At 39.5% G+C, this 16,492-nt stretch overlaps 2 protein-coding genes across 2 annotated transcripts in view; one reads left to right on the forward strand and one right to left on the reverse strand.

Annotated features, from left to right (window-relative positions):
* Positions 1-2,757: 2,757 nt before the first annotated feature.
* Positions 2,758-16,492, forward strand: part of LOC123503074 — a 38,986-nt gene continuing 25,251 nt past the window's right edge. Inside the window, exon 1 of the transcript XR_006674312.1 lies at positions 2,758-2,880. The gene's annotated coding sequence lies outside the window, so the exon portion shown is untranslated. The remainder of the gene's footprint in view (positions 2,881-16,492) is intronic.
* On the reverse strand, positions 3,331-11,981 carry LOC123503072 (lactosylceramide 4-alpha-galactosyltransferase-like). The gene is made up of 8 exons (XM_045252476.1): positions 11,921-11,981; positions 9,477-9,665; positions 8,861-8,966; positions 8,397-8,489; positions 6,710-6,900; positions 6,285-6,508; positions 5,421-5,627; positions 3,331-5,061 (listed from the first exon to the last, which is right to left on the reverse strand). The coding sequence occupies exons 2-8, from the start codon at positions 9,637-9,639 to the stop codon at positions 4,909-4,911; spliced, it is 1,137 nt and encodes a 378-aa protein (XP_045108411.1). The 5' UTR covers positions 9,640-9,665; positions 11,921-11,981; the 3' UTR covers positions 3,331-4,908.

A 16,492-nucleotide genomic window follows, 5' to 3' on the forward strand; every position in this document is an offset into this window, starting at 1 on the left:
ATTTTGATCTTATTTTCCTAGCTACCTGTGCTGTGATTGGCTGCCTTGGTGCTAGCTGATTTATATTCACAATTGTCATTGGCCTGTGCTTTTGTTTTTTTCTAGGCCTCGCATTGGGCGTGGCACCTCCACATTTTGTTTATTGGCTGCTTTTTAGTGCCATCCCACTCGTATTTTTTTGTGTTTATATTAGGCTAGGTGTTTATTTTTTCTCTTGCTTTTCTATTACAATTTATCTCTCTTAAAGGCATGAAATAGTCAGAAGGGGAAGATGAGGGCGGGACAAGTCCAGAACCATCCAAGGTGGAGTTATTAACAAAGGTTTGATAGAAGAATTCAGCTTTAGAGACAGATGTGATGGCAGTGGCGTCACCACGGTAAAATAAAGGAAGGAAAGATGAAGGTACAGGTCATGGAGAAAAGCGGGGCAGATGTATTATGGAGCGGGGCAGGATGCGCTGGGACATGATTGGGGGAAAGGAGTGCGGGACTTGTGAGTGAATGGTTAGGCGACGGATTTGACCAGGGAAAAGAGAGAAATGAAGGTAATTAAAGATAGAAACAGGTAGGGATTTTGAGAGAGTGAAAGAGAACGATAGAGAGGGGAGTGATAAGTGACGAATTTGGAGGGACTAAAAGATAAATTACTTGTACGCAAATAATTTGGCGAACAAAAATATAATGAATACTTAATCAAATACTTGTAAAATAGCAGAAACGGCAACACAAGCTAGCCAGCTGAACTCACACACAGGCTCCGAAAATAACAAGCGAACCAATCAACTCAGATTAAACCATTGCTGAACTATTACATCACTAAACTATTACATTACTAGGAACAAAGGCATAGCTGCTGCTACTACTGCTACTATACTACTATCGCTGTTGCTTTTGCAGGATGCCGCCTAACTAAAGACAGATTCATTGTCCGAGCTGTGAGCTAGGATGAGACAGTGAGTCAATGATGGCCATTAGGGAAACAGTGCGTGGCCGGCTGTAGAGAAGGGCAGATGTGTGCCTCTAATCTCATCTTGTGAGTATCGTGGTGGTGGTGGTGGTGGTCCTAAAACCATATTGGAAAGTTCTAGAAGCTTTTAGTCTTCCACGTGGCTTTTCCTGAGTAGAAAATAGCTTTACTTATTAACTAAAGGACTTTATATTATGTAATCCTTTCAAATGTTCGTTCCATATATATATATATATATATATATATATATATATATATATATATATATATATATATATATATATATATATATATATATATATATATATATATATATATATATATATATATATATATATATATATATATATATATATATATATATATATATATATATATATATATATATATATATATATATATATATATATATATATATATATATATATATATATATATATATATATATATATATATATATATATATATATATATATATATATATATATATATATATATATATATATATATATATATATATATATATATATATATATATATATATATATATATATATATATATATATATATATATATATATATATATATATATATATATATATATATATATATATATATATATATATATATATATATATATATATATATATATATATATATATATATATATATATATATATATATATATATATATATATATATATATATATATATATATATATATATATATATATATATTTTTTTTTTTTCTCGATTCTACTACAGTTTCTAGAATAGAATAGATGGTTTTGGCCACCCTTAGGTTGTTGTCCTTACTATTTACAACAGTTCCAATATGTACACTACCTGCCGCAAATGAATAATAACGTTGCAATAGGTCTGCGAATGTGCTGTGGCTGTCGTCTTCTCAGTTCAGCGAGCTGCGGAACGAGCTCCGGATCTCCATCACACTCGGGTTTGTGGGTTAGGTTAGGTTAGATTAGGTTAGAGATAGGGGATATTGTATTAAACTATAAATTTACTTTTTTTTTCATCCATCACAATGTAGTGGGTTTGAGCTTGTTTACACAGCGCCATATGACCACGGTGTAGTGGCCCCTTCTCTTTCATTGATGGGTAACAGCCTAATTATCGATTAAATTATTCTGCAATTGAGCAGTAATGACTGACAAGCTCAGGTAACGATTGCATTCCGGTCATGCAACAAACTGAATAGACACAGGCAGTGTAGTTTGATGTGAAGTGGGAGGAATGATGGTGGAGTTTGAGTGACAGGAAGTTACGTAGTGGATGGCAGGGAGGTGGAGCGGCGGGAGGGGGAGGGTAGCGAGAACAGAGGTGTGAGGCAAGAAGTGGAGTGGATGGTGCGTCCGTTTCAAGGATTGTATGGATAGTTATGTCATTAGGTTGAGTGTTGTGCCATTTGAAGTTGTTGTTTCTCCCTGCTCGACAGACAAGTTGATTCGATCCGATTGATACCTTTAAATTGATTTCTTCTCTTGGATTCGTCTGTCCCTCGATGGAAATGCAGCCGTGTGTGTGGTATTTATTAGGGACTGTCTAATTGCATCTTAATGCTTTCAAACATTTGTATAAACGTATTTAAAGTTTTGAAAGATTTTTAAGGGTGTTATTATGGTTTCTAGTGATAAATCAAAATTTCCATATCGTTAACTGAGGAGATACGCCAGAGCACACACACACACGCTCCGGCGTACGTATCTTCATTACTCTCTCTCTCTCTCTCTCTCTCACACACGAACCCTAACCACCTTCCATTCCTCCGTCAGGCACTAAATCGCAAGGGCGCGGCGAGGGGAGACTACCGATTTCGCCACGCCGGGCTGGTGACGCTGACCGGTCAGTGTCAGACGAACTCCTACCCAAACATTACAACACCACTACTTATGGAGGTGAGAGAGAGAGAGAGAGAGAGAGAGAGAATTTTCAAAGCTCCAACCTGATAATGAATAAAGATGAAGGGGCGGCGCCGTGATTGGGTGGAGCGGCGAGAAGGATGTCTGGGGTGAATGGACAAGTGATGGACAGGGAAAAGAGAGAAATAAAGAGAATTAAAGATAGAAACATGTATGGAATTAGAGAGAGAGAGGGGGGGGGGAGAGATAGGTGACGGATTTGGAGGGACAAAAACATGAATTAACTCTACTATTCAAAGATTTTGGCGTAAATCTCAAAGAAGTCGTACAAAGAACGGCAAACTGACATAGAATTCATGCATTGCTGTAGAGTGTAGACAAACCGCGAGTGGCAAAAAAAAAAGCGAGACACTCACCCATCTGGACGATCGTAAACTAACTCCTAGAAAAAAAGAAGTGTAAAGCAGGCCATATGAATTAAAAACACCATTCACTATTTTAATCACCATCATAAGTGTCTGAAGCTGTATAAAATCAATAGAGAGCAGAATGATTATTGAAACACGCCATGATACTGAAGGGGTTAAGTATAAAAGACACACTTTAGATCTAAAAAGAAATCTTACATTCGTGCTATAACAAAATACATAGATTCTCTTACTATCACATAACAAGGCACTGAGTCATAACAAACCACTGACACCTCATACCATCAACATGTCATTTGTTCCGTTACGAGACGAGATTGAGGCCACAGTATTCTGAAACGCTTCTCTCTCTCTCTCTCTCTCTCTCTCTCTCTGCCATAAAAGTGATTAACCGTGTTCTCAAGAGTGTTTCTTGTGTTATTAATGAAGAAATCTTATTAATTTATCACTAGAACTAAAAAAAAAAAAAAAAAAAATCCTCCTTAGACCCCGTTTAATTTCAACTGGAGTCTTTTGAATGTGGTAAAGGTGCGGCGCAGGAGTGTTTCAGAATACGGTTCTAATCAGGTATCGAAACATTTATTCCCTAATTTTGGATAACGCTTGTCTATTTTCTATCTTCTACAGAGCCAGCACCCAAGTGGGGCTTTTTTTTTTTCCCCCTTGGCTGGCCCTCTCTCCTACATATAAAAAAAAGTCACCGAGCTTCTCCACACCTGCAGTTGCGTCCTCCTGGCAAAAAAAAAAAAAAAAAAAGGAATCGCCACCAACCTTTTACACATCGAATAAGACTTTCCTCAATACTGGAGCACATTTTTATCTTGAGATTTGTTTACAATAAGATCATTTTATTGACATTAGGAAGGGTCTATGGAGGTCAGAGGATTATTGGCCACAGTCTTCAGTATTTTAATCCCCCACATGAGTTTCTGAAGCTGTATAAAATCAAATAGTGAGCAGAATGAATATGGAAGCGCGTCATGGTACTGAAGAGGTTAATTAAATTCCTAACAACCACAGGAACGATGAATCAGGTTTTTGTGTTATTTTCTATCGATGGTACAGTACAAAACTATTATTACCGAAATCATAAACTAGCTATCGGAAACCTCAATTGTATATTCTGTTCGAAATTCTGTCAGTTCATTGGTTGGTGAGGAGCGTAGCCTTTATATGGACACTCCCTGCTGTTCCTCTTGGTCGGCTTTCACTTCGTTATATTTCCTTTTATTGAACACTACTTGAGCTAAAACACAAAAACGTTAACAAATGATGGCTAAGGGACACTCTCACATGCAGTAATCGTTATGTTGCTCTTCAGTTGATATGAATTTTTCTTTTCCTTCCACATCAAGTGAAAGCCACTGCACAAGTCCGTGAGTTAGGCCCGGTTATAGGGGAAGGTAAGAGTTTTTGAGCTTTTCAACCACTGTTCTTCTTCAACCCCATCTTTCATTTCTCTTGACTTCGTTTTCTATATCAACGCTGCGTTTCCTTACTTTTAACTTCACCTTGTTCACAATTCTTGCCAAGTTCATGCCTAAGGAAAGGAATGTAAACAAACACGATAGGTGCATGGAAACCCATCCAACGGTGATATAAATGATGAGATAGTGCTGAAGTCAGTCATATGTGTTTAGAAGATGTCAGACTCCGCAGTGGCGACTCTGTAAGTGATGGGACAGAACCGCTTGGCCACCACTTCGTATACGCTGTTCCTGTTCACCTCCACCTGATGGTTCTTGCTCATCTTGTTCCAGAAGTGCAAAGCGAAGGCCCTACTGAATGTCTGGTGAAGGGAGAGGGAGGGAGTACAAGTTTTTTTTTTTATATGTATATATATATTTTTTTTTTCATACCATGTGGGGTTTTCATGGGAATTGATAGGCTAAAGGAGGTACTTTTTAGGTACCTATCTGAAAGCCCACCCGCTAGGGAACCGTTACCCCGAGTAAGACTGTGGCTAGGATTCCAACCCGTGTCCTTGGAGACCCCTCGGACACCAAAGCGCGCGTGGTTCCATTGTACTGTACCACGGCGGTCTCCAAGTATGACTCCCTATAGTACCTTGATACAATTATATTCAAAACATAACAACTCAAGCAAACCAATCACCTTCACAAATTAACCAAGGCCCTTCTCACTCACCTCATTGAACTTGTTGCCGAAGCCAGGAAGGAAGTAGTACTCAAATTCATTGTAGCGCACGGGATAGAAGGTGCTCTGAGGGAAGAGTGTGACGTTGCCTCGGCAGGTCACTGGCGCTTTACGGACCAGTTTCATCATCCTTGATTTGCATATATTTTGCATGACGCGTGTTATGGCGAGCGGCCCGATGCTTCCCCAGTGGTGAGGCTATACGGAGGGAAATATTGCGGTAAGTGATTCAGTAATGATTGGAAACTGATGATTTAGTGACGCGTTATGGCTAGTGGAAAAATTGGGAACAGTGACAATTCAATAAACATATGAAGAAGCGTTTCGCCACTGACTGAAGAGAGCAAAATTAAATTGAATGAGTAAAATTCTGTAAAAAACGGATTTAATATGAAAATCATGTGGTGAAGAATTTGGTAAGATTGAAAACTGTAAAGATTTGATGTCCCTAATACAGAACTGTGTGGGTAATGACTGAGAACAGCAAGGAAGAGGATGAATGAGAAAAGATAAAAAGTAGAATATCAGAGATGAATGAGGCCAGCAAAGGATGGGTTCAATACTGAGGCAATGGAGGAAAACTTTCGCACAGAAACTGGAATAACATGAGGCAGACAAAGAACTATGACACTTATCTCCCCATTAGACTAGTTCTGGATAATTTGGCTGAAGGCCCCCCCAACCCCGCCCCATAAAAAAGTGAATAAATAAATAGAAATAAATAGATACATGAATAAGACAGGCACACTTCAGTCAATGAAATACTCGAGCATTTGCACCAGACCTGTACACCGCTACTGGAAGAAGCCACTGCAGTGAAAGGGAAGAAAAACTTTGAGTCGCAACAAAGAACACCTTAAAGTTGCGATGCATGTCTTTCATCAAAGAGAGGAGGACAGGGTGACGGGCTTGGAAGCTGTAGAATGCACTGCCTAACTGTTTGGAATGCTCGAAGCCCAGGGAGTTGTCAGGCAGGGTGAGGGACTGCACACTGATTACGTCCGTGTCGCTGTACACACCGCCCCACCACCACAGCACAAGCACCCGCAACATGTCGCTCAACAGCTCCACGGGCCAGGCTGCAAGGGTAACATCTATTACTGTCTCTTGCGCTGTTAGCATTTGTGTGCAGGTCGTGGTGGTATATATATATATATATATATATATATATATATATATATATATATATATATATATATATATATATATATATATATATAAACAACAACGACACCAGCACCAACACCGCCAACAACGAAAACAACGCTTCATTCACTCACTCTCGGTCCACTTGCGTCCGTTAAAGAGGGAGAGGAGGGGTGTGTTGCGGAACATGTCATCCAGGTCAGCGGTCACCACCTGCAGGTTGGTGTACTGGTGAAGCAACGTGGAGATGAGCCCCGCGTTGCCCTCCAGCCTCCCCGAGGTGAGGAGGAACCACACGTGGCGCTCTGGATTCTGCTGCGCCCAGCTGATAGCGGAGAGCAGCGGGGAGAAAAGTGCGCAAGTTGGAGGTTATGAAAGGTCCAAAGGTGAGAGCGGGATGGATGTTAAGGATGGTATTGACAGTAAAAATGACAATGATAGTGATAATAACAAAAATGATGATGATAACAATAATAATATATAATAATAATAATAATAATAATAATAATAATGATAAAAACTGTAAATGTATTGCCATTCTAACTAGAAGATACAAAATCCATATCCTGATGATTACAAAACTCACCAAACATTCCTCATTGACTACCACTTGAATCAAACAAGCCAAATACAGTGAATTAAATAAAATCATGCAAAGAACTCGCATATATTTCACTGAATAATAGCAAACTTTCCCCCGCAGAGCTATTTAAACAGGCCAAACACACTAACGAAGCGCAGTAAAACTTCCTAATATATTTGCTGAAATGTGACAAGTGACTACCATGGACTAAATGAATTTGCTAAACACGAGTCCGCAGAATTATCGAAATACTGCAAACTCTTCCCGTATACTTAATGAAACATAGCAAAAACATCCCGCAGACTTGTATCGATAATTATGATTCTGAAAACCTTTATGATAATTTCTGTAACCCTCATGAATTTTGTCAACAGTAAGGCTTGTTTACATGGCGCTGATTTTATTCGCTTTGGACAAGCTGCTTAATTCGTTAGCGATTTGGCTAGTCTTCCTCTTCCACAATGAATATCCTCGGTCTGGCCTTTGCTCATTATCTTAACTGGAAACTTCACATCTCATCTCTTGCTAAAACAGCTTCTATGAAGTTAGGTGTTCTGAGGCGTCTCCGCCAGTTTTTCTCGCCCCTCCAACTGCTTACTCTGTATAAGGGCCTTATCCGTCCCTGTATGGAGTACTCTTCGCATGTTTGGGGGGGTTCCAGTCACACAGCTTTGCTTGATAGGGTGGAATCGAAAGCTCTTCGTCTCATCAACTCCCCTCCTCTGACTAACTGTCTTCAGTCTCTTTCTCACCGCCGAAATGTTGCATCCCTTTCTATCTTTTATCGTTATTTTCATGGTAACTGTTCTATTGATCTTGCTAACTGCATGCCTCGCCTTCTCCTGCGGCCTCGCTGCACAAAGCTTTCTTCTTCCTCTCATCCCTATTTTGTCCAACTCTCAAATGCAAGAGTTAACCAGTACTCTCAATTATTCATCCCTTTCACTGGTAAACTCTGGAACTCCCTCCCTGCATCTGTATTTCCGAATTCCTACAACTTGTCTTCTTTTAAGAGGGAGGTATCGAGGCATTTGCTCCCCTAATTCTGGCTGACGGTTTTGGCACTTTTTGCACTTTTTAGAGAGCCAGCACTCAAGTGGGCCTTTTTTTAACTTTCTTTTTTTTGCTCTTGGCTGGCCCTCCTCCCTACATAAAAAAAAAAAAAAAAAGGAAGGAGACAAGACGCCTAATGTTTGAGAATGCAGTCTGGTGTTTAGTTTTTTTTATTCTTTACTCGCCTTTCCACGGAGCACCAAACTCGGAACTTCGGGGTTGGGTTGCATGCTGTATCCATCAGGAAAACGTTGCGGTTCTCCTCAGGCATTACATCCCTGCACGACAAGAGGGCATAGAAATAATGCGCCGTAACCAACTCTCTTGAAAATTGAAATGGAAACGTGTACCGGATGTTGTGAGCTTTGGAGCAAGAGATTTCTCTTATTTTTATCTATATGAGAGAGAGAGAGAGAGAGAGAGAGAGAGAGAGAGAGAGAGAGAGAGAGAGTGTGTGAGTGTGTGTGTGTGTGTGTGTGTAAGTGAGTGTGAGTGTGTAAGTGAGTGAGTGAGTGAGTGAGTGAGTGAGTGAGTGAGTGAGTGTGTGTGTGTGTGTGTGTGTGTGTGTGTGTGTGTGTGTGTGTGTGTGTGTGTGTGTGTGTGTGTGTGTGTGTGTGTGTGTGTGTGTGTGTGTGTTCAAGCGACTCACTTAAATAACCTCTTTAAGGGCCGGGTTTTCTCTCCTTCGTCCGTCTTATTCTGTTCTTGTTTGCACACAACATCCCGCCACCAAGACGAACTCTGCGTGCCACCGTCTGCAGAAAAATGCTCAGTAACTGTAAACATGATCATAAGAAATAAAAGGAACCTACTTTGTTGTCCTCGTTAATGGTTGAGTAGAAGAGCTAAGGTCAGATATACATATTTAGTGTCCTCAAATAATTCTAAGTCTTTGGGATGAGGGAACATTTAGGAATCATGTGAATTATACGTTTTCTTTTCTTTTCAATGGAAGGATTGGAAGTGACAATACCAGTGAAATATTGCATTAGTAACGAGAATTAAATATGGATGGGAATAATAATAATGCTGCTGCTGCTTTGATACTCAATAAACACACACACACACACACACACACACACACACACACACACACACACACACACACACACCCGAACTTCTACCAGATTACAAGACTTTTATGTCCAACTCTCGAAATGTTTTAGAGAACTGGCAATCCAGTCGGCTTTTTTTTTTTTTAATATATTTTTGTTGCCCTTGGCCAGCTTACCCTATTCCATAAAAGAAAAAAATAACTTTGTCACCTTGGTGCAGCTTGGGTCCCTGCTGCACGAGACGAATGGTGGCGTCCTGCAGGTTGGCGAGGTACTTGTTGTAGGAGTAGTGGAAGGTGAGGATGCTGCCCACCGCCAGCATCAGCATCAGCAGCATGCAGAACCTTTTACTTATGATAATCACCCCCCGCATGCTGGCCACGCCTTCCGCACTCTGGTCTGAGTAAGGGACGTACGTACTGTATTTTAGAGGATTTCTTACTGTATAGTCCAGCATCCTAGAGGCAACAGGTGCCATCTTCCGCCACTGAGACACCATCCCTGCCGCAACGGTGAGACAGATTTAGGAACTCATTTCGTTTCCTTTCGTCCACGCATTGCCTGCTACCGCGCCAACACACACGTCTCAGGCTTGTATTCTGAAACGCTCTGCTATCTCACCACTACTCTTTTCTGAGGTCACACGTTAATCTGTCACTAGAACCAAATATTCTTTGTAGCAATCTGTCACTAGAACCAAATATCATCCTTCATAGACCGTGAAAGTTCAGTAAGAGCTTTTTGAATGTCATGGAGGTTCGGCGGTCAAGAGTTTCAGAATATGGTGCCAGGCTCAGGGCATCGTGGTAGGTTTTTATGTCTCGCGTCTTCTCTCTCTCTCTGACAGCGCGCTATTCACTTCCGAACAAGAGTAACAGGACTGACTGAATGCTCGCAGCCACGCTTTCATTTCCTGCTTACAGTGCACTCCATGATTTTAAGTCTAAACACACCTTTCCCTTGTGAGTATATCACGCTCCCAGTGCAAACACGTCCTTGGTGCTTTCATAGCTTCGTGCCTCCGGCCTTGTATGTAGTGCACTGCGCCTCTTATGTTGTGTGAGATGGTGTGTTGTAAATTGTGATGTTTTAATAACCTTATCATTAATGATAGTAGTGATGATAATAATAATGATAATAATAATGATGATAATAATAATAATAATAATAATAATAATAATAATAATAATAATAATATACGGTCTATTGGTACTGCATTACAGTAAATACATAGAATATACTGTACATGAGGGATGGGTAGGGGGTGCTGAAGATTAATTCACTATAGCCTACTGATTTATCGCTCACAACATGGTGGAGATAACACTGACATGGTAACGGTTCCTGATTATTACATTAGAACATAAGATAAGAGAGAAGCTGCAAGAGGCCGCCAGGCCTATATGAGGCAGTCCCAGTGTGCTTAAGCTACTTAATTCCATCTATCTTCTCCATCCATGAACTTATCTAACCTTCTTTTAAAGCTCCCTATTGACTCAGCTCTGACTACATGACCAATGAGACCGCTCCACTCATCAACCACTCTGTTTGAAAACCAGTTTCTTCCTTTTTTTTTAGTGTGTGTGTGTGTGTGTGTGTGTGTGTGTGTGTGTGTGAGAGGTGGAATGGGACAAAAGTTTTTTTTTTTTTTTTTTTTTTCATCTCGCGCCAAACACGACCTGTCACTTCCGCTCCTAACTGTCCATTTCCGCTGACTTAGTTGTGTGTACTCAAAGGGAAGGCCGGAAAGGAGGAAGGAAGAGGTATAAGGGGGGGAGAGGAAAGGAGCAATGGAAGAGAGGATAGGTGATGGAGATGAATAAATAAATAAACAAAGTCGTGGATAGAAGCAGACGTCAGACCAATGAGGCTTTACAACTGTTACTTGAAGTGTTACTGAGAGACTAGAAATCCATACACAATAATATCTGTTATATAGAATCGAGCTAACCACTCTGGCCAATCTGGTGACATAAAGCAACTCAGTTTTCAAGCGATACGGCGAGAGAGGCCGCCTTGTACTGATGACGTGATGAAGCCTTAACACACTCAACTGCGAAAACAACGAAAAACAGGGAGGTAACGAATCTAAATTGCAGAATGGGTAGTATTAACCCCTTCAATACTGGGACACATATTCACCTTGAGATTTGAGTAACTACCATTTTATTGACATTAGGAAGGCTCTATGAAGGTCAGAAGATTAATGGCCACAGTCTTCACTATTCTAACCCCCCACATGAGTTTCTGAAGCTGTATAAAATCACCAAATAATGAGCAGAATGAATATGGAAACACGTCATAGTACTGAAGGGGTTAAGAGCTTCTTTCTTAAACAATTTCAGTGTTTTAATGAGTTTTTAGACCATTTCTTCCATCATTGTCGTATAAGTTAGTGTTTGAATTTTCCATAATAGATATATAATTAGTCTTATGATTTCTTATCGATTTTCAGTGTATCCTCGTGTTTGAGGCCAGAAATATGGACGAGTTGGGCACATGTTTAAAAAAAGAAGATATTGAAGTGATGTGTAGCCTACTATCGTGGTCCGTACTTTATATTTGAGATTATCTTATGACCAATGAAATCTATCTACCTCTCTATCTATTTACTGATCAAGGACTCTACTGTTATTGATTGATTTGTTGCTCACCTCGCTGCTCGGAATGTGTCCTTGTTGATGGCTCGGTTGTATCCAAGCAAATGACAACTTGCTTACGTGAGACTGACTGTGTTATTAATTCCAACCGCAGGTGCATTGCTAATGAAATTATACACTTCTACACACACATGAACAAACACACACACACACACACACACACCACACATGTATTTCTCCCAAACACACATTCTCTCTCTCTCTCTCTCTCTCTCTCTCTCTCTCTCTCTCTCTCTCTCTCTCTCTCTCTAAGGTAACAGTTTTTGATACAAGTAAGGAAGAAATGCAGCGGACATCAAAATACTCTCGACATTTGCCCCTGATAATTCCAGTCTGGTGACCTACCCGTAGACCTGTAATGGCCATGTCTTGGCCTGTATTCAGAAACGCTTTGCTCTCTCACCAGGATAATTTTTCAAGGCCACAGAGATGAATAGCGGGGTTTTCAAGAATGTTTCTCCAGTTACTAATGTAGAAATCACCACCCAAGCGCATCCATCTAGAACCTAGAACCTGGTAACTTAACATAACATAACATAACATAAATAATAGGATAACAAAGGGCCACCAGGGCCCATCTAGGTTATCCTGTATCAGTCGCACAGCGACCTCGTCATCAGTACTTAAAGATACACTTACAAGTACACAATACATTATATACTAATTCTAAATATTTGGCCCATTAACAGGGCTAAGTTCTGCAGCGAAATCCTCTACAATTTGTGGTCCCCATACATGGGGATCATGTCTTGTTTAATTATAGTAAATTTCTTATAAAAACTATCATGCAGTGCTATACATAATTATAAATCAAATAAATTTAAGTGCTTATCTAATCTGTTTTTAAACATTGTCAAACTAGTGCTATTTACAACCGTCTCTGGCAATGCATTCCAGAAGTCTACCACCCTATGACTAAAGAAATATTTTCTTATATCTAACCTGCAGCCTTGCTTTCTAATCTTCCTGCCATGATTTCTAGTCCTATTTCCCTCCTCTAAGGTAAAGAAAGATCTCACATCTATGTAGTTTGTATCTGAGAACATTTTAAATAACTCTATCATATCCCTCTTATACATCTCCTCTCAAATGAAAACATGTTTAATTCCTTTAATCTATCTCTATACTCCAGGCGCTTTAATGCTGGTATCATCCTAGTTGCTCTTCTCTGAACTGCTTCTAACATGTTGATATCCTGCCTATAGTGGGGTGACCAGGCCTGTATGCAATACTCTAAATGGGGCCTAACATAGGAATTATATAAGCTACGCACCACTTCCTTACTTTTATAACTAACATTTCTATTTATAAAACCCAGGATCCTATTTGCCCTATTTCTTGCTTCTAAACATTGCTTTGAAAATTTCATAGTCCTGTCTATCACTACTCCTAAATCCTTTCCTTCCTCTACTGCCTCTAGCCAACATCCCTCCATCTCATAGTTAAAGTTTGTGTTGTCTTTACCTAAATGCATAACCTGACACTTTTAGAATTAAACTCCATCTGCCACCTGTCTGCCCATGCTATCAGCCTGTCCAGGTCTCGTTGTATTCTGTAATTGTCCTTTTCACCCTGTACTGCACATGCTATCTTAGTATCATCTGCAAACTTTGATACTTTGCTACTAATTCCTATATCTAAATCGTTAATGTACACCAAGAAAAGAAGAGGTCCTAGCACTGATCCTTGGGGTACCCCACTAACCACTTCCTTCCACTCAGACATTGCCCCATTTAATACTACTCTCTGTTTCCTATCAGAAAGCCATTCACTAATCCAATCAACTAACCTACCCCCTATCCCATGTAGTCTCAATTTGTACACTAGCCTCCTATGCGGTACCTTATCAAACGCCTTGCTAAAATCTAGATATATAACATCTATGCTATTTCCATCATCTAACTCCTTGGTAATATATTCTAAGATATCGAGCAAATTTGTAAGACAGGACCTCCCTGATCTAAAGCCATGTTGGGTATCTCTAATTAATCTATTCTCATTTAAATGCTCCCAAATACTACCCTTAATGATTTTCTCTAGTATCTTACATACTATACTAGTTAAACTGATCGGTCTATAATTATTCGCATCATCCTTCCTACCTTTTTAAATATTGGAGTAACATTAGCTAACTTCCAGTCCTGAGGTATCTCAGCAAACCTAAGTGATCTTTCAAAGATTAACTTAAGTGCTTCAGAAATACTGTCTACACCCTCCCTAAGTACTCTGGCATGTAGCTCATCAGGACCACTAGCTTTCCTATCGTCTAGTTCAAGAATAAATTTCCTAATAATTCCCGGTTTTATATCAATATTTTCTAAAGCTCTTAAACTACTCGTCGCACTGTTTGTAACAGGATTTCCTATTCTTTCCTAGTAAATACTGAAGAAAATTGTTCATTCAATAATTCTACTATGTCTTCATTTTGATCCACTACTACACCATCTTTTCTGAGTGGTCCAATCCTATCCTTATTTCTTTTATCACTGACCTTGTAATAACTATATAATTTTTGGGATCTTTACTCCCAGCTCTAGCTAGTTTTATCTCTGCCTGCCTTTTACTTTTTTATAACCTTACTCAAATCATCTCTGACCTGTCTGTACCTAATCAAATCTACATCTTCCCACTTTTCTGCAACTCTCTGTATGCCCTCTTCTTCTCTCTGATCTGGCTACCTATCTCATGAGTCCACCATAATGGCTTCCTGTTTCTCTGCCTTATATCTTTGTAAGGGATACACTGCATCACTATACCCTTTACTACAACCTTAAAAATATCCCACATCTCCTGTGCAGTTTTATTTCCAAAACTATCTTCCCAGTTTACCTCTCCTAATAACTGACGTAACCTACCATAATTGCCTTTCTGATAGTTTGGGACTCTAGTCTTATTCACTATATTATCCCTACTGGAATTAATGATAAATCTAATTATATGATGGTCACTGTTTGCTAAAGTCTCTCCTACCTCAACTTCCTTTAAACAATGCTCAATATTTGTTAGTACTATGTCTAAAACCTTCCTCCCCCTAGTAGGTTTATCTACCATCTGCACTAAATAGTTATCCTGAAAACTTTCCATAAACTTATTTTCACTAGCATCTCCTACCATCCTCTCCCAGTTTACTGACTTAAGATTAAAATCCCTAAGATAATTGTCTGACTAGTACACCCCTATTTATCTCATCTACCATAAGGTTGTCTACATCTGCTGACTGGTTAGGTGGTCTATAAAAGCTCCTACTCTAATAACCTTACTTTTGTTTACTCTAACATCCAGCCATAAGGACTCTACTCTGTTATCTACCTTAATACCATTAACCTGACTGGAAATGAAGGATTTTTTACATAAATAACTACTCCTCCACCTATCCTACCAATTCTCTGGTGTAAATACATAATGTATCCATCTACTTCATATTCTTTCCTATTTTCCCAAAACTTTTCCTCATTTACCCATGCCTCTGTGACACACATCTAAGTCCTCCTCAACTATATAACTAGATAACTCGTCCTTCTTGTTCCTAAGACTCCTGGCATTTACATAAAAACATTTAAGTCCTGCTACCTTCCTAGATGCTGTCTCCTTATTTGGAATCCTAATCTTATTCCCTCCTATTTGCACCTAAAAATCTTTCCTAATCATTTCACTATCTCTGTTTATCCTATCTAATTTATGTCTAGCATCTTTCTTCTGGAATGCATTTGCTACCTCACAACTTTAACCCCTTCAATACTATATTTTAAAGGACACATTTTTCCCTTGAGATTTGTGTGCTACTAGATCATTTTATTGACGTTAGGAATGGTCTGTGGAGGTCAGGAGATTAATGGCCACAGTCTTCACTATTTTAATCCCCACATGAGTATCTGAAGCTGTATAAAATCACTAAATAGTAAGCAGGATGAATATGAAAACGCGTCACCGTACTCGAGGCATTAAACCACTCGACAAATGGCAGAGATTCAAGACGATATGTGGTGCTTACCATGCACCTTAACCACTATGCCAACGCGTACCGTGCATGCGTACAGGTCAACGGCAGAGCATCACCCTCACTGCGATCCGCTAAGACTTCTCCCTACTCCTCCCTACTGAGGCATTCGAAATTGACACATGTAATAATTTAGATGTTCACTCAGACATACGAGTAGCATAAAGAATAGAACCCTGTCTCGTAAACCTTCCAATCCTTCCTCACCTTAACATGAAAATCCTATCTGTGTCTTGTATTCTTGCTTCTTTTCTCTCTGTGCGTCTTTACTTGCTGGAGAAAGTGTCAGGAGTAGTATAATAGGAACGACTGGCGTAAGTTTCTAGAGTACACTGATAGTGTCCCCGAAAAGTGGCACATATATCATTGGAAAGATAACGTCTTATCTACAGGTTGCCTTCTATCATACACAAGTTTTCGAAATGATCAAGGAGAAAGATTCGTGTTTTTATGTGACAGGTATAAGGAAGTAGCTAACTACAAGAAGCAGATGGAAGAAGGACTCGGTAAAGCCGAGAAAGAAAAGGAGAAGCTGAAAGATCTAGTAAACAAGGAAGAGGAAAGAGTAC

The sequence above is a fragment of the Portunus trituberculatus genome, chromosome 13 (genome assembly GCF_017591435.1).
Source record: "Portunus trituberculatus isolate SZX2019 chromosome 13, ASM1759143v1, whole genome shotgun sequence".
Lineage (NCBI taxonomy): Eukaryota > Metazoa > Arthropoda > Malacostraca > Decapoda > Portunidae > Portunus > Portunus trituberculatus.